Genomic DNA, 20,125 nt, shown 5'->3' on the forward strand with positions numbered 1-20,125 from the left:
TGCTTTTCTTTTTTTAGTTTATAAAATATAGCGCTAAGGAATTCGGGTATAATAATAATCGGTTAACCTACCTTATAGGGATATAATATAGCGTTTCTTACTTTATAGGCGAAGTTAGGCGGGTTTATAGCATACCTTCTTATCCTTTCTAAGATACGGACCACCTATTTTACTAATAACTTTAATTCTTACTCTAATATTTATTTTACTAGGCATATCACGGGTCGGGAGTTTAGTAGGTAGTCAGATACTATACCTATTTACTTATAATAATAATTAGATTATTATTATCGTCCTTCTTTTATAGTAACAGTAATTATTATCTTCCTTCTTATAGTAACAGTAATTATCTTTATCTTCCTTCCTTATTCTTATAGTAATAGTAAGCCTCTTCCTTCTTATAGTAAGGTAATAAACAGTAAACCTCTTCCTTCTTATAATAACAGCAAGCATATATAATCTTTCTTCTTCTATAAAAACAGCACTAAGTATCCCACGTAATCTTTCTATAGCTAGCCGATTACCTACTTCTAAACTACTAGGTTTTATTCTTAACTTCTTCTTCTTCTTTAGATATATAAGAGCTTAATCCTCCTAGTCTATTTCTAAGATATCTCTACCCTTTTCCCCTTTAAGAACTTATGCTAGACCATAAATCTCTAGGTTTCTTCCTATCACGATATCTTTACGCTAACTAATTAACCTCCAGGTTCTTATCTAAGTTACTCCGAGTAAAGTATTACTATCTCTAAGAGAATATATAAGGATAGTTTACTAATAGTTAAGTTCTCTTAGATCTATTCTTTATTCTACCTAGGTAGCCTCCGATATTCACGAATATAACGTAGATATAGATCATAGAGACGCGGATATCCTAAAGTCCTAGACTTTTACCTACCGCCGTTTTACGGATAGCTTTTATAAAGATAGTAACAACCACCCCCGCTATAGCCTTTATTTAGCGGCTATCGTCCCTTATAATAGTAAAGTGAATTTCCCTTATATAATACTAGATAAGATTAAAGAGTTCGCTACTAGAAGCGAAATTAACGCTACACGTATTAAGGAATAGCGAGATACTACCACGGAAGCTAGCTATACCTATCCTTATAACGGCCTAATTAATAAGTAGAAACGGGTTTTAACGATTAGCGTGACTAAGCTAAGGAGTAATAAGAAGGGTTATAATCCCTATACTTCTAGTAAACAGGCACTTAATAATACTAATAAGGCCAGGACCACTAAGGCCAAAGTCACTAAGGCTATAGTCACTAAGGCCAAGGTCACTAAGGCTAAGGTCACTAAGGCTAAGGTCACTAAGGCTAGTAAGACCGCTAGTAATTTAACTAAGGCTATAAAGACCACGAAGACTATAAAGACCACGAAGACCACGAAGACCACGAAGACCACCGATACCATTAACGTGGCTAGTAATTAAACTAAGGCTAGTAAAGATAAGGTTACTAAGGCTATAAGCAGAATTAAAACGATAGCCTAAGCGCCCTCCGCTTTCACTATAACGCCTATACCCTCCGCTTTTACCACGATTATACCTAGGCGTTACTATATAACCACTAATAGGCGTACCGCCTTTATTAGAATTATAACAGGCGCCCTAATTTACTAACTAGCTCCGGGCCCGTATAAGACGTATAGCCATAGTTCTTAGCGTCTCTATATCCCTAATAATAGCAATAATAATAGTGAAAAAGCCGAGGGCTAGGATAAAAAGGCTAATAGTAATATCTAGACTTTTCACTATCTAGACTTATCTACTCTGCTATATATTTATTAAGTGGGTAATCGCGAAGAGTAAAGAGATAATTAAGACAAGAGTACTTAGTGGTCAGGACGTGATCGCATATAAGTTAAGTAGGGGGTGCTAAAGAGTTAGATTAATCGCTAGCCTCCTTATTCTAAGGGCGGCTATCTATCTTTTTTATATACGCTGTCTAGGTCCGGACTAGCTCGGGATCCTATTAGCCGTAATAACTACCGTCCCGTGACTCGTATAATAACCCGACTTATGCCCTAAGTCGGCCCGCGACGTGACTACCTACTAGTCAGGCTCCTAACCGGACACTCTAACGTCTTCCGTGACTTATCCGCTAGCCTAGACCTGTGTCGTGATATCAGGGACATTCTATTCGAGGGGGTCGGATAGGACTTAGGGGCGGTAAGGAATGCGTTGGGAACCCGGAACCGGCCTAAGGTTAACCCTAGGAGATATTTAGGACCGAGTTATGTTTTAGGACTATTAAGTTGGCCTAAGACCTGTTGTCTTAGAGCCTTAGGTTGTTATATATTAGTCCTAGGGAGGATAGTCACTGGCCCTTAAGTAGGGTGTTTCCCGTTAAGTCCGGAGTTAGAGGGGCTTAACGAATAATCTTATAATCATTCCCCCCCCTAAAGTCAGCTTCGTGACCTATTCTTATTATAGTCTTAACGACTCTCTTTACTCCTTATATAAAAACCTATGATATTTTGTTCGTTCTAACTGTATACGGGTATAACGACCGTCGAGAGTTCGAAAGACTAGTTATTTTATAAATCCTATTACTGCCCCTAGCCAGTACTTAAGATACCCCCTAAGCGCACCACCACTATTCGTACCCGGGATACTTCCCCCGCTACTAAAGGAGCCGAAGCCGGGCTATTAGGCGCTAATCACGAATAATCCTTTACGCCCGAGTTAGAGGATAAAGATAGTAACCCCGAATTCGAGATTCGCGGATAAGCTAACCCGGACGCTTATAATCCTATAGTAGGACCACTACTCGACTAGGGGACCCCCTAAGTTATCCGAATAAAACCCTAATTCGATATTAAAGACCTTAAGAGCCGCCCCCCCGGCACCCTATTATCGGCGGAGCTCGATTTCCTGATTAAGCACTATAAGGACCGCTAAGCCCGTAAAAAGAAGGAGAAGCGCCTCCTTACCCTTCGATAAGGGAAGGACCCTAATACCTCTAAGCATACACCCCGAGGGGACTCCCGTAAAAGTTAGTATAAGGTTCCGTAAAAGCTCCCGGAATAGGACAGGCAGTCCTATAACTAGTTCTAGACCTTCGTTAAGGAACTCAAAGAGCGTTTTATGCTTAACGATATCGAACCCACTAAACCGGAGAAAATACACCTTACGTCTACCCTGCTACTGAAGACGATAAAGTCCCGCTAGCGTGCCTATTATAGACGCACGTATAGGAAGACTAAAGGTGCTACTTAGGAGGACCTTAAGTCGTTCCTAACCGAGTAATTAGTCGATAATAAGACCCGCGAGATATCTATAACCGAGAAGCTATTCTCGGACTAGACCCTATAAAAGCCTAATTAGTTTTACGCTAAGTTTATTAATAAGCTTAACTTATTATTTAATAAGGTATCCCTACCCTTCCCCGATAAATAGCGTATATAGTTAATCTTAACGAAACTTAATAAGCCACTACGTGATTAGATTATAATAGCCGGTATCCCTACTAATAATAAGGCACTAAGAGTCGTAGCCCGGTAGGCGGAGATTACCCTTTTACGTAAGAATAAAGAAGAGCTACCCCGGAACGATCGCCTAAGGTATAATCGCGGCGAAAAGCGTGGGCGTAATAGTGCCCCTAATAGGGCCTATACCGTAACGGCCTATCCTTTTATACCGCCTTAAGGTTTCGTGGAGTTAATTAAAGTGGATAACACGGAGACCTAAGGTCCCCCTAAGAGGCGCTATAAGAGTAATATTACCTATTTTAGATATAATAAGAAGGGCTATTACCGGAATAAGTGCCTAAAAGAAACCTCTAATTTAGGTTAGTTATTAGGATACTCTGTTAGTCAGAACCCTAATAACCTACCGATTAACCCCCGGGCCCCCGTCGTTAAACAGGCTTAGGCCTAGGATAGGCCGCCGTTTTAGCCGTTCTTTACTAATAAGGGCGCGATTAAGGCGAAGTTAGAGATACGGCTAAGCGGCGGATAGGGCCGCCGGAGCGCTAAGCTTAACGGAGGCGCTAAGGTTAACTTAATCGACCGAAGAGCCCTACCCCCTAACTATAAGCCCTTAGGCCCGCTAAAGAAACTAGGGTGGGTTATCCTAGGGGTCGAAGTATAGTCCCTCGGGACTCTTAAGACGTATATTAAGGTCATAGATAGCTAGGACTAAACCCGGATATACCCTATCGAGTTCGAGGTGCTAGATATAGACCCGGATAGATCCTAGATTATCCTCGGTATACCCTGGTTAGTTAAATATAACCCCGTTACCTCCTTCCGGACCGGCGAATAGATATATCGATTTTATAGGGATAACCTTAGGGGCGTCCCGAGCCGGAGGGAGCTAAAGAAAGCTAAGGAGAACTCTTAGTTAATAGTTCGGCTAATAAAGTCGAGCGCCCCCCGTATCGGTAGGGTTATAGGTATAAGGTGGAATGCCCCCGAAGAAGCAGAGGATATATTACCTAATAGTCCTTTAATCCCTGTTATCTAATTAGACCCGTCCTGTCCCCTACCCCCTATGCCCCCTAACTATATATAATATAATAAAGGAATTCTGGTATATATTAATCCAGGGCCCTATTAAGAGGAATTAGACGAGGAAGTGCTAGAAAGCCTTATCCCCGAGTAGTACCGAGAGTTCTAGGACGTCTTTAATATCGTGAAGGCCGGCCGTCTGCCCGCCTACTAGCGATAGGACTACGCGATCGAAATAAAGGAAGGTAAGTTACCCCTATTCGGCCCTATTTATCCCCTAGCCGAATAGGAGTTAGCTATACTATAAAACTATATTAAGGAAGCTATAGCGAAGGGATAGATCCGCCCCTTATCTAGCCCTACGGGTACCCTAATCCTATTCGTGCCGAAGAAGGGTGGTTAACTACGGCTATATATGGATTACCGAGGCCTTAATAAGGTGACCTAAAAGGACCATACCCCTCTACTATTAATACACGAAATCCTCGACCGCCTCGCGACCTTTACGGTGTACACTAAGCTAGACCTTAAGGACGTATACTATCGCTTAAGAATTCGAGAAGGGGACGAATAGAAGACGGCCTTTAGGACTAAGTACGGGCAGTTTAAGTACTTAGTAATACCCTTTAGTCTATATAATACCCCAGCCAGCTTTTAGCGCTATATTAATAAAGCCCTAAAAGGTCTCGTCGATACTATCTATATCGTGTACCTAGATAATATCCTAATCTATAGCAAGGATCTTAGTTCCTACCGGGTATATATTAAAGAGATCCTTACACGCCTAAGGGAGTGGTCCCTGTTCGTAAACCCTTAGAAGTGCGTGTTCGAGACGTAAAAGGTCGAGTTCTTAGGCTTTATATATAGCCCTAATAGGGTCTTTATAGACCTAAAGAGGGTCGAGGCTATTAAGGATTAGGAAGAACCCACTTCTATTAAGAAGATTTAGGTCTTCCTGGGTTTTACCGGTTTCTACCGACGTTTTATCGAAGGCTACTCTAAGGTCATTACCCCTTTTACGGACCTATTAAGGTTAGGGGGCAGACTAGGTACGTTCTAGTTAGGGGATATAGAGAGGGCCGCTTTTAAGAAGTTATGATCGTTATTCTAGTCGGTACCCGTGCTACGGTATTTTAACCTAGCCCTGCCTATTCGTGTAGAACCCGACGCGTCTAACTTTATACTAGGCGCTATAATTAGCTAGTATAAGGACCGAACCTAGCGACCCGTGGCGTTCCTATCTAGGAAGCTAAGGGGACCCGAACTAAACTATCCGACGCTAGACACTAAGTTAATAGCGATCGTCGAAGCGTTCCGGTAATAGCGCTATTATTTAGCGTATAGTCAGACCCTAGTAGAGGTGCTAACTAACCACTTAAACTACCGGTATCTACTAAATAAGCCTTAAATTAAACCTTAACACGCCTATTAGCTAGAGGAGCTATTAAGCTTTGATTTTAAGATCTGTTACCGCCTAGGCGTTTAGAACCCCGTAGATAGGCTCTCACGGAAGCCGTAGCTTACTATAGATTAGGCAGATCTCGAAGCGGAGCGGCAGAAACCCGTTAAGGGATTTACTAAGAAGTTCGTTATTAGCCTTATAAGGGCCCGAGGTATACCTAAGCCCTCGGGTCTATCTAGCCTAAAGGATAAGATTATCTTTGCCTAGAAGGACGATCCCTTTTATATCTCCTTAGTATCAAAAGATAACTTAGCGGACCCGTGGTCCTATAACGGTCAGGGTACGGTCTACTTTAGGGACCGTCTCTTTATACCGAACTAGTTAGGTTTACGCGATAAGGTCCTTTAGGTATTTTATAACGCGCCTACTACGGGCTATTATAGGTTAGGTTAGACGATTAAGAGGATTTCCGAGTCTTACTACTAGGAATACCTCTCGCGAGATATTAAGAAGTTCGTGCCTATATATGGTATCTATTAGAGGACTAAGCCGCGCTAGTATAAGCCTTTTAGGTACCTAGCACCTCTGCCCGTACCCGAACGGCTATTCTAAGAGATCTTAATAGACTTCGTGATAGGCCTCCCCCCTATAACCTTATAGGGAAAGAAAAGGGATTCTATCCTGGTCGTGGTATATCGATATACTAAGTACGCGATCTATATCCCCTATAGTAGCTCTTTAATAGCTAAGGGTCTTACTAGTATTCTATAGGTGCACGTTTTTAGTATCTACGGCCTACCTAATAGTATCGTTTCGGACTAAGGGTCCTTATTTACTAGTAAGTTCTAGACTACCCTGTATAGCCTCCTAAGCGTTAAGCGGCGGTTATTAACCGCGTTCCACCCCTAGACGGATAGCTAGACGGAACGATAAAACCAGAACTTAGAGCACTTTCTACGGGTATTCGGTGCCCTATAATAGGACGACTAGGTTAACTAGCTACCCCTGGCCTAGTTTACCTATAACACCGTATAGTATTTAGCTATCCGGTAAACCCCTTCTATTACGCTAATAGGTTTTAACCTACGCGGACTATATAATATATAGATACGTAAGTCGGGCGAGGTTCGTGCCGCTATAGCTAAGTAAAGGGTAAAGCACCTTATATCGAATCGTAGGGCTATAAAGGTCCTTATTAGGAAAGCCTAAACCACCTATAAACGATACTATAACGCCGGCCGGGCGGCCTAGCGCTTTAAGATTAGCGACTATATACTACTATCCTCGAAGAATATTAAGTAATATCGCCCTAATAAGAAACTATTAAATAAGTTCCTCGGCCCTTATAAGATTACCTCCGTAATAGGCTAGTATAGGCTTGCCTATAAGCTATAGCTCCCGGAGTCGATAAAGATTTATAACGTTTTCCTAATCTCGCTCCTCGAACTATAGAAATCTCGGGACGGCAGGTCGCCTATACCCGCGGATATTAAGGTCGAACCATAAGAGTCGGATAAATACAAGGTGGAGGAAGTCCTGGCTTATCGCTATAACGGGAATAGGCGCGAATACCTTATTAAGTGGGCCGGGTATAAGTATAAATATAACACTTAGGAACTATAAAGATACCTCCCTAACACGCTTATTAAGGAGTATTATAATCGAAAGAAGGAAACTAGTTAATAGCGTTATCGGTGCCCCGCAAGGACTTTTCTTATTTAGGTCTAGGGAAGCAAATAAAAAAAAAATAGAAAAAGAAAAATTAAAAAAAAACGCTAACGCCTACCCCTACCCCTAAACTCCCCTAGCCCGATCCTAACGACCACTATAAGTAATCCTTATTTAGTTTTGGCCGGTTTTTTTATAAAGACCGGCTAACTTCGAATTTTATTTAACTAACTAGCCTAGATAGCGGGTAATAGTGGCTAGGTGACGCTCCGTTTTAATAGGAGTATCGCGGCGCTTCCTCTCCGCCTCCTCCTCTTTCTCCTAGCGATAACGCGCCACGGGGTCGAACCCCTTATTATCGCGGGCGTACTTCTTTATAGCCTTAAGGGCCCGGCGTAGCTTAATTTAGACCCGGTAGGCCCGGCGCTTATATATATTAGCGGTGCTCTTTATAAAGATATCGGGCTAACTTATAGACGCCTAGTCGTCTAGACCACCGCCGCCCTATACGGCCGCTACTAATATCTTCTATAGCTTCTTAGCTGCCCTCTCCGCCCGTAACGAAAGCTATATATCTAGTTAATAACCTTAGGAGCGGTTAAAGTGGAGGGGACTATAGCTATATAAACATACTAACTTATAGTCGCGGCTATTACTATTATAGTAGTAATAGTATTTATCGGACACCTTACTATTATAGCAGGGCCGTATAGTAATAGGACCGGTGGCGTTATCGCTATATAGCACCAGGAAACCCAGTGCGCGGGCATACCGTCTATAGGGAGCACGAAGCTCTAGGCCCGACCTGACTAAGATAACGGGACGCACCGGTATCTCGACGCCGTCGCTATCACTAAAGTCCGAGGGTTTATCGCTAGACCCGTTTATGGATAGAGCGAACTCCGATAATAATAACCTATTAGAGTTAGCTTCTTTATCGTTAAAGAGGGTGGCTTTATCGGCACCACCGCTTATAATAACGTCCTAACTAGTATAGTTAAGGACGCCCTCTAGGTCACCGAGGGGCTTAAGAGCACCCTACGGTGAGTTATTATACCCTAAAGGGAGAGGGCCGGTCGACTTAGTAACCGGAGTAGCCGTAATAGCCGGCTTCTTAACGGTCCTAACCAGCGTAGCTTACTTAGCTAGAGTAGCCGCTATACCTGGCTACTTAATAGCTTTATCCTCCGAGGAGGAAGAAGACGACGAATCCGAAGACGAATCCGACGACGAGTCCGATAAAGAGTTAGACTGCTATTACTACTACTGCTACTATTACTGCTTAAGAGCAGCCGCTATAGCCGCGGCCTTAGCCTTAGCCTAAGCCTTCTTAGCGGCCCGCTATGCCTTCTTCCTAGTAGTCTTAGTTATCCCCTTATCGATAACCTTAGGTGCCACCTTAGTGGACTTTATGCCGGCCTTACCGGACTTCTTGGATTTACTAGCCGCGCTAGACTTTTTATGCTTATTAGCTAAAGCAGGGGGCGCTATTATATAATAGTAGTCTGCTCTAATACCATAAGTTAGCCCACGGTCTACGCGAAGGGGGGGTATAATACTTATATAGTGGTGATAGTAACGGTAGTGGTAATAATAATAATAAGCTGCTATGATATTAGCCGGACCCTAAGCCGCCCGCGTTCCTATATACGATACACGGAACCACGTAAAGATAATATATACCCTAATAAAGAGTCGATAGGATAAGTTAATACCCTTAGTATAGACGGGGGCGGATAACTTACTATTAATAGTAATAGCGTTATTATTATTATAGATAGGTAAATAAGAATAGGTAAGGAAGAGGAAAAATAATAAGACGAGTTAGGTAAACGGAAAAGTCCTATACCAGTATAGGCGTATAACCTAATATAGGCCTTACTTATATTACTCCTTCCCCTTTTACCTAGATACGACTACCTATTACGGGTTTCTATAATATGGTTATTTAGTTAATAAAGGGCGCGTTTAGGGTGCTATTATAGAACACGCGTCTACGGAGGGGCTCTATTATTATTAATATTTATAATAGATATCACGCCTTATTATTACCCGGCCTTAAGCTAGATAAGCCGCGAGAGGGCGACAAAGGAAATAAGGCAAGTTCTTTATTATTTAGGACTATATCGTAACGGGCTTTATTTAGGATAGGCCCTTTATATATATATCTTAGGCCGCCTTAATAATAGTAGTAGTATAAGAAGAGTGGATAAAAGGAGTCCTGGAGGATTACTAAAGCAATAAGGACTACGGTTTACTACCTATAAGTGCTATTATTTACCGATATAATACCTGCCTTTAGAATTATAGTTTATCTAGACTAAAGCCCTTTATTAGAGGGGCCCCGGCTAGAGCGCTTAGGGCTTTGTTAGGGTATAGTCGTAGTGGTGGTGATAAATAAGGGGACCCAGGAGAGTTATGCTTTATTTAAAGATAACAGGGTCTCCCGGTTTATAAGGATTACGGTTATATTATACGAGGAGGACGGGATTAATTAGAGGAAGGTTAGGCTAAGTTAACGGGGACGTCTAGTTTAGCTCGGATAAACAAGGAGGGAGTTAGTGGCCCTAATAGGTAGGGTTTAGGCCGGCCTGCCCGTCCCTAGGTCGGGATAGATTAACAGACGGGTCCGGACTAGTAACGGTCACCGGCTCCCGTGGACAGGAGCCTTAAAAGGAGGGGCGTGATATTAGGGATATTCTATTCGAGGGGGTCGGATAGGACTTAGGGGCGGTAAGGAATACGTTAGGAACCCGGAACCGGCCTAAGGTTAACCCTAGGAGATATTTAGGACCGAGTTATGTTTTAGGACTATTAAGTTAGCCTAAGACCTGTTATCTTAGAGCCTTAGGTTGTTATATACTAGTCCTAGGGAGGATAGTCACTGGCCCTTAAGTAGGGTGTTTCCCGTTAAGTCCGGAGTTAGAGGGGCTTAACGAATAATCTTATAATTATTCCCCCCCCTAAGGTTAGCTTCGTGACCTATTCTTATTATAGTCTTAACGACTCTCTTTACTCCTCACACAAAAACCTATAATACGTGACTCGTGGCTACTTAGTACCGGGGGAACCGGTAATCCGGCACCTAATAGGGCGCCCCCTCTCCGTGGCTTCTATCCCGGAAGCCTAATACTATCCTATTATCCTCCTTTATTCTCCTTTATCCTCCGATTAACTAATAGTCCCTCTATAATCCTAGCCTATCCATCGTGTCTTTTAATTACCTTTTCCGGAATATCGTTCTTTATAATAATCCGTTCTTTATAATAGTCCTATTCTAGTTACGACGTAATCCTTCGCGGATCGCTTTATTATCCTAATTATATCCTAAGTCCCTTTAGCGAGGCTAGCCTACGATTATCTTTATTATAATATCGGGGTAGTTATTCCTTCCCTTTATAGGGTTACCTTTATTATTCCTTCTATATAAGTAGAATAAAAGATTAGTCCTACCTAACCTTATAGATATCCTATTTTATTTTTCCTATAATCCTATTCTTATTATTTTCCTTTTTTTACCCTATTCTAATTAACTTTATTAAATTAGATTACTAGCTTTATAAGTAATCCCGCGCTACCCCGCGATAAAGTTAAGACTAGTTAATAATAGCTTTATATAATTTATTTCTCCGCCTATCCTACTATATATCTTATTACTAACCCCGATTTTATTTTAGTCCTAGTCTTATTCTTTTATTATAGCTATCTTTATCTCATACTATTATAAGTTCCCCCCTTATCGTTTAACGCGTAGTTAGAATACAAGCTAACCGCTATCTTAGTATCGTCCGACTATTATAGCTCCTAAGAGTAATAAGAAGCGCGCCGCTACTAGTAGTAATAGTGTAGCTAGGACTCCTAGTAAATGTTAAAAGAAGTCCGCCGCCGTTAATACCCTGGCCGCTAACACTAATATGCCGCTTACCGCTAAACTTATCGATATAGGCGAAGGCGAGGGCCTTTATACTCTATACTTATAGTATACTAGCTACCTAGCCGACTTAGATTTAAAGGAGGGGGGTATTATCTTATATAAGTCGTGCCGATATAGCGCTAGTATATATCCTATTATTAGCCTATATTTAACTCCTTACTTACCTACCTTCTTAAAGAAATCGGCGAAATATTATTATTATTAGGTTAATAGTAATTGTTTATACCTTAATATAGGCTTATACTCCCTCTATTATAGACCGCTTTATAGTCTATTCCTTATTAATAGTTATTTAATTACCGATAGCGGGTAAGGCCGTCGCTAAAGTCTTATAGGATATTCTAGACGCCGCTAAAATATAACCCGGCGGGTTTAATTAAGCCCGTCTTATAAGTATACCTTATTCTATATCTAACTATATACTAACGGCCTTAATAGGAAGCTACGCTTTAGGCTTAATAAATTTTAAAGGGTAGTATCGGTAAGTATAAGGCTAAGACTACCCGTGGATCCGGTAAGGGTATACGGGCCGAGTAGCGCGATAATAAAGAGATTACTACCGCTAAATAAGATACCCTTAAGCGGGTCGTAGCCTTATTAAAGGAGATATCGGCCTCCCTAAAGGCCTAAAAAGAGATCCCGGATCTCTTAAAAAAGTTCCTAGGGGTTTAGGGCGGTATTACCGCCATGGGGTCGGTTACCGGTCTTATCGTAGATAGTAACGCCAGGGCAATGCTCCTTAACCTAGATACCGGTAACGGTATCTATAGTATACCTACCCCGGGACCGTTATCTGCCTAGAAGAAGGGTAAGGCTAAGAAAAAGGCTACCCTTATTCTAGTTAAGGATAACACCACGATTAACGATAATAATAAAGATAAGGGCGGAGATACCCCCTCGCCTACTACTCTTTCTCCTCCTCCTCCCCTTACCGCTAATACGACGGCGTAGGAACTCGATAATAACCTATAGCTAAGTCTTACTAGCCTCATTACCGACTAATTTCCTTTTCTTTTTTTTTTTTTTTTTTTTTTAAAAAAAAAAGGAATTTTATTCCTTTTTTTTTTTTTTTTTTTTTTTTTTTTTTAATAAAAAATCCTTTTAAGGCACTCCGTGTATCCTTAATCCACTATTATCTTATCCTAATCTAGTCCCCGCTATACTATAGTTATCGCTAGAACGTATATAAAATATCTATTAATTAGCCCCGCTAATATATTCCTTATAGGTTCCTAGGTATTATCTTTATAGCCTTAGCCTACCCACTTAATAAGATATTCGCGCCGTTTACCTTAATAGCGATAAATAATAATAGCTTCCACTTTATATTTATCTTCTTATAGTTTTATTATAACCTCCTATAAAGCCGGTAGCTAGCCGTCGCGTAACTTTTATAGTTCGAGTAGGGAGATAAGGAAAATATTATAAATCTTTATACTAGTAGGTAGCTTAAGCCTATACGCTAGTCCGTGGCTACCTACTATTCCTATAATCTTATAGGGTCCGATATACTTATCGCTTAGTTTACGGGATAGCCGATATTACTTTAGGTTTTTCGTGGAGAGTAGGATATAGTCTCCGACTCGAAACTATTATATTATCCGTCCACGGTTATAATAATATTTATATATCGCTTAAGCTCTCTGAATTAATTTAGCTAGGGTCTTATAATCGGCTATAAGCTAAGTAGTATATCGGTCTGCCTTTACGGAGCGGATCTCTTTAGCTCGGGGTAACTTCACTTTATTAGGCCCCCTCGGGTTATAGCCTATTAAAGCCTTTATAGGGCTCCTCTTAGTGGCCGAACACTATACTATATTATATATAAACTCAGCGAGTCCTAACTTATCTACCTAGTCGTCCTGCTATAACGTATAGTAGGCATAAAGGTAGTATTCTAGGTTTTAATTCTATCATTCCGTTTACCTATCCGTCTACGGGTACTACGCGGTGGATAGGCGGCGATTAGTGCCGAGGTGCTAATAAAGCGCTATCTAAAAGCGACTAATAAAAAGGGCTCCTTTATCCGATACGATACTATCTAGGAGGCCGAACCTATAAAAGATATATATCCATAATATATCCGCTAGGCTAGGCGCTATTAGGCCACTACTTATAGGGATATAAATCGAGTACTTAGTTAGGCGATAGACTATTACCAGGATAGCGTCCTTTTTATAACCGGCCCTTATTATAGGCGGTAGGCCAGTAATAAAATTAATCGAAATCTCTAAAAAAGGATATTCGGGAATAGGAAGACTTACTAAATTACCGTATAGCTTATACTACCTAGGCTTAGTGCGCTAGTATACTAAATAGCTAGGGATAAACTCCCGAATATCCTTTAATAAGTGGTTCTAAAAATAATAACCAGAGATCCAACGGATAGTCCTCTTAACCCCGTAATGCCTAGTAGTTAGGCTATTATAAAAAACTTATAGAACCTTTCGGCGTAGACTATAATAGTTAGGAATAAAAATCTTCCCTTAGAAATATAAAACTCCTTACTTATCTTAGGACTAGGGGCTAGGCCTCCGTCGGTTATTAGTGGCTTCACGCTAATTTATATAAAACGGGTCTTTAGCCTATACCTTAATAATTTCTTTATATAATATAGGCGAGTCGGGATTAGCGACCGCTCTTAGGGTAATTAATCCTAGGATAAACTTTCTTAAAAACTCTTCCGCGGCCTTAGCTTAGTTAAAGGTAACTTCTAATTTATTAGGGGTATACTATAGCTTCCGTAAAAGGCTATCGGCGGGGTTTAATAACCCGGGCCAGTACTTAATTTTAAAATCATAGGCAGTAATTTCTTTAAGCCAGCGCGCATGCTAGGCCTTTAACTTCGGCTTATCTATTAAATATCGATAATTTAGATAGTTAGTTAGGACTAATACAGGAGTCTAGCTATAGGTAATATAATGCCTTTAGGTATAGAATAACTTAATAATCGCTATTAATTTAGAATTAGGCGTGTTATAGTTTAGTTCGGGTCTATATAGCTTCCGGGATATAAAAGCGATAGGGCGCTATATTCTATCTTCGAGCTAGCTAATAACTACGCCGATTATAAACGCTAATATATTAGGCTTAATACGTATTAGTAACTTAGGGTTAAAGTGCCGGAGAATAAATACCTCTATAAATAACCTCTTTATCTTAGCGAATACTGCCTTTACCTTTAGACTAAAAGCAATAATCCCGGGGTTCCCCCCCTTAGTTAGGTCTATTAACGGCGCGGCCACCTTAGAGTAATTCTTAATAAATCTCCTATAGAATCTAGTAAACCCAGTAAAAACTTAAATCTTCTTAATAGTATTAGGCTTTTCCTAGTCGCGGATAGCTTTAATATATAGGGGATCTATATAGACTTTATCGGGACTATATATAAACCCGAGGAACTCGACCTTATAGATCTTAAATTTATACTTCTCGGGGTTAGTATAAAAGGACTATTCGCGTAGTTATTATAGGACCTGCTTTATATATACCCGGTGCTTATCTAGGTCCTAACTATAAATCAGGATATTATTAAGGTATACTATATAGATAGTGTCTATAAGGCTAGATAGGGCCTAATTAATATAGTATTAGAAACTTATAGGGGTATTAGTAAGCCCGAACGGTATTACTAGGTATTCGAAGTATCCGTATTTTATACGGAAAGCCGTCTTCTATTCGTTACCTACCCGGATACAGAGCCGGTAGTAGGTATCTTTTAGGTTAAGCTTAGTATAGTAGTTAGCGGCAGACAGCCTATCTAAGATCTTATAAATCAGGGGAAAGGGGGTATAGTCCTTAACCGTTACCTTATTAAGCCCGCGATAGTCGATATATAGGCGAAGCTTACCGCCTTTCTTTAGAATAAATAGAATAAGGGCTCCCGCCGGACTATTAGATAGCCTAATCCAGCCCTTAGTAAAAGCGTCCTTAATATATTACCGGAGTGCTTTAAGCTTTTATATCGTGAGGGGGTAAATTAGCCTAAACGGTGGTATTTTCCTTTTTTTTATATTAATAGTATGGTCCTAACGTTAATAGGCGGGTAGCCGGCCCGCTTTCTTAGTATTAAATATATTAGTAAAGTCCTTATATTAGTTAGGTAAGGAGAAAGGGGTGGCGGAGGAATCTTTATCCGGGGGTTCTTTATCTAAGGGGTTATACTCCCTTTAATCCGGGTCTTATTATAGGCTTATCTAGCCTAAATAAAGGGAGGCCTCCTCTAGCAGCTTTAGTATTAATACCTACTACGTATCGCCTCTCGCTTATCTTATCTACCGCTATAATATAACTAGCTCTAGGTCACCGCGTATAATAGGGTAAGTCTATATTTTCTAAACCTAGTCGATATTAGGATTAACTTAAATTAACTAGGGTAAGCCTAGGATAATTTTAGGTCCGGATTAATTAAGGTCTATAATATAGAACTCGTCTTATTAAATCTTTATACGGCCCTAATAGTCTTTTATCTTAATAATTCTCGATACTATTCCGTAAGTATTTATCGTTATACCCTTAAATAGCTATCCTACCTTTAATCGGGGTCCTATAATAACCTAGTCTAGGCCGACTAGGGACCGATCTACTATATTACCGTTAACGCCGCTATCTAAACGCGCCGGGATAATAACCTAACCCCCGCTATTACGGAGACTAATATAGGCCTCCACGGGTTTTATAAGGGCCTTTCCCTCCTTAGGCGGGGAAGGTTCTTATTATTCCTCGACTATAACACGGCCTAATACTAGACGCGTGCCGGCTATAGGCTATTTATTCGGATTCTATCTCGGGGCCTATCGCTTAACGCGAGGGTTATTATAAGTGCTTGTATAATAGCCCCGTTACTAGCAGTTAAAATAGGTGATATTCTTAATAGGTAAACGAGTAAAGGGGGAGTAAGTATTAGATTCGCCGCGTCCCGATACTAGGTTAGGAGGGCCTTAGGGTTACGCTATAGCCTAGGACTAGCTAGTAGGGGGTCCCGCTTATCCCTAGCGGTTACTTTAGTCGTGATTATTATGCTAGTATCGCTAGCTATACCGTGGTTAATACTTACCCCTAAAACGACTCTCTAAGGGTTATATCAGGGCTTCGGCCTTTCGGTATAGGGGTATAAGCTCTCCGTATATATATAGGACTCCTTATATAATAATATAATCGCGGGTCGCTAGGTAGACTCTAGTCAGGACTATCTAAATACGCTAAAACTTAGGCAGTTCCTCCGGTAGCTTAGATTCCAGGGTCTCCTATTTACGGATAAATTATTAAAAGGTTTTATTAGGTTTCTAAAAAGACTCCTGCTCGGATATAATCTAAATAGTAACCTCTTATAGACGGGTATCTTAGTCGTCGACCTATTAACCGAGCCAGGCTTTTAAAGCCGGCTATAAGACCCGCGCTAATTCACTATTATACTTATAGCGGACCTTATTCTACCACCGTTCCTTAAGATAATAAGGTAAGCAGGAGATAATAAAGTAGTTCTTAGTAGTATCGGTTAGGAAGCTATAAGGGTCGATTATAAAGCGCTCCTTTATCTCCTAGATAAAGGTCCGATACTTAGCCTAAGATATCCCGTCCTATTTTAGGAGAGGGTAGTTAACCTTAGCCTAATTAGTCTATATTCCGGGGCCTTTTATATACTAGTTAATAAGGACCGGGACCGCCTCTCCGCTAGCGAAACGTTTAATAGTACCGCTAATTAGGTGCTGGTTATTATTAAGTTAGTTTAAAATCCGAGCTTCGAGCTTAAATAGTTATTCGAGTTTTCGTTTCTTCTTTAGTTCTTTTATATAACGTAGGCGTTCTTTTAGTTACTTATATATTAGCTAATCTCCCGGGACTCGATTATAAGGGGGCCGGGGTTTAGGGTTCCGGTTATAAGGGGGCCGAAAAGGGAGCGGCTTATAGAATATAAAGGCCGAAAAGACTAAGGGGGCTAGTATCGAGTATATAGTTATCGGGCGCTTTTCCCTAGGTAGTCCGTTATAGGCCTAGACGGGTTTAGAGTTCTATTAAATATCGGATATACTATACTTAGATAATAGGTCCGGCTCCTATTACTAGCCCGAAGGTACCTTAGTAGTAGGTATAGGTAGACTAATATCCGGATAGACTTATTCGAGTTACTTAATAGTATTAAACACCTATTCGTTAATAGGGTTAGATATCTTATTTTAACTTCTTAACGGTCCTCGCGCCCTTAGAGGGTTAAAGCGATTAATATATTAAGTAGGTGATCGCGAAGAGTAAAGAGATAATTAAGATAAGAGTACTTAGTGGTCAGGACGTAATCGTATATAAGTTAAGTAGGGGGTACTAAAGAGTTAGATTAATCGCTAGCCTCTTTATTCTAAGGGCGGCTATCTATCTCTTTTATATACGCTATCCAGGTCTAGACCAGCTCGGGATCCTATTAGCCGTAATAACTACTATCCCGTGACTCGTATAATAACCCGACTTGTGCCCTAAGTCGGCCCGCGACGTGACTACCTACTAGTCAGGCTCCTAACCGGACACTCCGACGTCTTCCGTGACTCGTCCGCTAGCCTAGACCTATATCGTGACTCGTGGCTACTCGGCACCGGGGGAACCGGCAGTCCGGCACCTAATAATATTTCTTTATATTTCACTAGCTTACTAGGATAATAATAGACTATAGCGGACGAGTATAAAATTAGTAAAATAGATCACGGGATATAGGATATTAAAAACTAAAAGATAGGTGATACGATTAGGGGTCAGGGTTATAATAGGGAAGGACGGGCAGCTCTAATACCTTAATAGGATAATTAATAGAGTTATAGATATAGAATATAACTACTAACCTATATCTTTATTTAGTAAAAGTGACCACTTACTATTTAGCTATATTAATAGCTATCTAACGAATTACTAATCTTAGATATTAGGAGGGCGTTTAATATATATTATATTAGCTATATTTTACTAAGCAGTAAATCACTATTTATTAGCTAGATATCTAGACTAATATCTTTATAAACTGGATATCTGCTTTAATAGTAATAAGTCCTAGAATACGATAGCTTACTTTATACTATAATAGCTTACTCGTTTACCGTTACGATAAGCGTTACTAAAATACCCGATTATTATTATAATAAATTCATCCACTATTTTACTAAACAGGAAAGCTTATAGCATTATTATAGTATATATACTAAGTAACTAGTGTGTATATCTTATGCACGTACCAGTATGACTAGCCTTGTGAAGTGACTAACAGGCTATAGTAGCAACACTATGTGTATATTCTGTTTACCTTACCACTCTGTTAACACTATGTTAACAGTTTTACCTCTGGCCCTGCTCTAACCTAAAACCCCCCCCCCTCCCCTATAGGTACGAAAAACGTCTGAGGAGCGAACGCAGAGTTAGTCGTGATAGCCGAACGCTTAAGTATGGGAATGAAAATAAGGGTATGTTTTCGAACCATTATAAGATAATAATAAAAAATATCACGACCTTAATTCTTTTTATCTAAGCGAGCTAAATAACCGAATATTTATCCTATGTTATTTTTAAACCCGTAGGCTACCTATTTTATCTCGCCTGGATACCCTATCGTGATTTTATATAGCTGAACGTATCCCTAACGCGACGACGACCCCCCTTATCTCGACCTCCAGAGCAGATACCAGAAAAATAATTATAGCCTAAGGATCGTCGAGTATAGGAGATCCTTAGATAATAGGCTTAGTGACGTATTAAGACGTTGCTATAATCGAGCGACCGGGCGGTCCTTTACAGGACCCGGATTGACCTGATTAAAGGACCCGGATTAACCTGATTAAAGGACCCGGATTAACCTGATTAAAGGACCCGGATTGACCTGATTGAATCGAGCGACCGGGCGGACCTTTGAAGGACCTTGAAGGACCTGATTAAAGGACCCGGATTGATAATTGAATCGAGCGACCGGGCGGTCCTTTAAAGGACCTTAAAGGACCTAATTAAAGGACCCGGATTGACCTGATTAAATCAAGCAACCGGGCGGTCCTTTAAAGGATCCTAGATTAACCTATTAAATCGATTAGCCTAGACTTAGTTGAATTAAGCGATTAGGCAGACCTTTAAAACGATAATATCGTGGTTATTCGTAATAAACGCGATAGAACTAGCGTTCGGCTATCACGGTTCTGTTTATATTCGGGACTTAGACCTCCCTGCGGGAGAGAATACGATAAATAGAATAAAAGCCTCTGATTGGCCAGACTGCTAAAACGGACCCATATATACGTACCACACCGGTAATTTTATATAAATCCATTTCCTGTATATACTTCGTATATTACCGGCGAGTACCACTATTTACAAGCGGCCTATCTACTATTTGCAAGCGTCTTAAGCCTAATTAGGAAGGTTACGCGATCCCGCGTAGTAGTCTGTATACGCTACGATCTTAGCTACAGATATCCTGTACCGGTACATAGGTACATAGGTATATAGGTATATAGGTATATAGGTATATAGGTATATAGGTATATAGGTATATAGGTATATAGGTATATAGGTATATAGGTATATAGGTATATAGGTATATAGGTATATAGGTATATAGGTATATAGGTATATAGGTATATAGGTATATAGGTATATAGGTATATAGGTATATAGGTATATAGGTATATAGGTATATAGGT

At 40.4% G+C, this 20,125-nt stretch overlaps 1 protein-coding gene across 1 annotated transcript; it reads left to right on the top strand.

Moving 5' to 3' along the window:
* Nucleotides 1-895: 895 nt before the first annotated feature.
* On the top strand, nt 896-1,072 carry ACRALDRAFT_1029557 (uncharacterized protein; the record flags this gene model as incomplete). The annotated part of the gene is made up of 1 exon (XM_071014875.1): nt 896-1,072. A coding segment is annotated over one exon (177 nt), but the record flags the coding sequence as incomplete, so codon positions are not given.
* Nucleotides 1,073-20,125: the final 19,053 nt, after the last annotated feature.

The sequence above is a fragment of the Sodiomyces alcalophilus genome (assembly GCF_042370955.1).
Source record: "Sodiomyces alcalophilus JCM 7366 unplaced genomic scaffold ACRALscaffold_2, whole genome shotgun sequence".
Lineage (NCBI taxonomy): Eukaryota > Fungi > Ascomycota > Sordariomycetes > Glomerellales > Plectosphaerellaceae > Sodiomyces > Sodiomyces alcalophilus.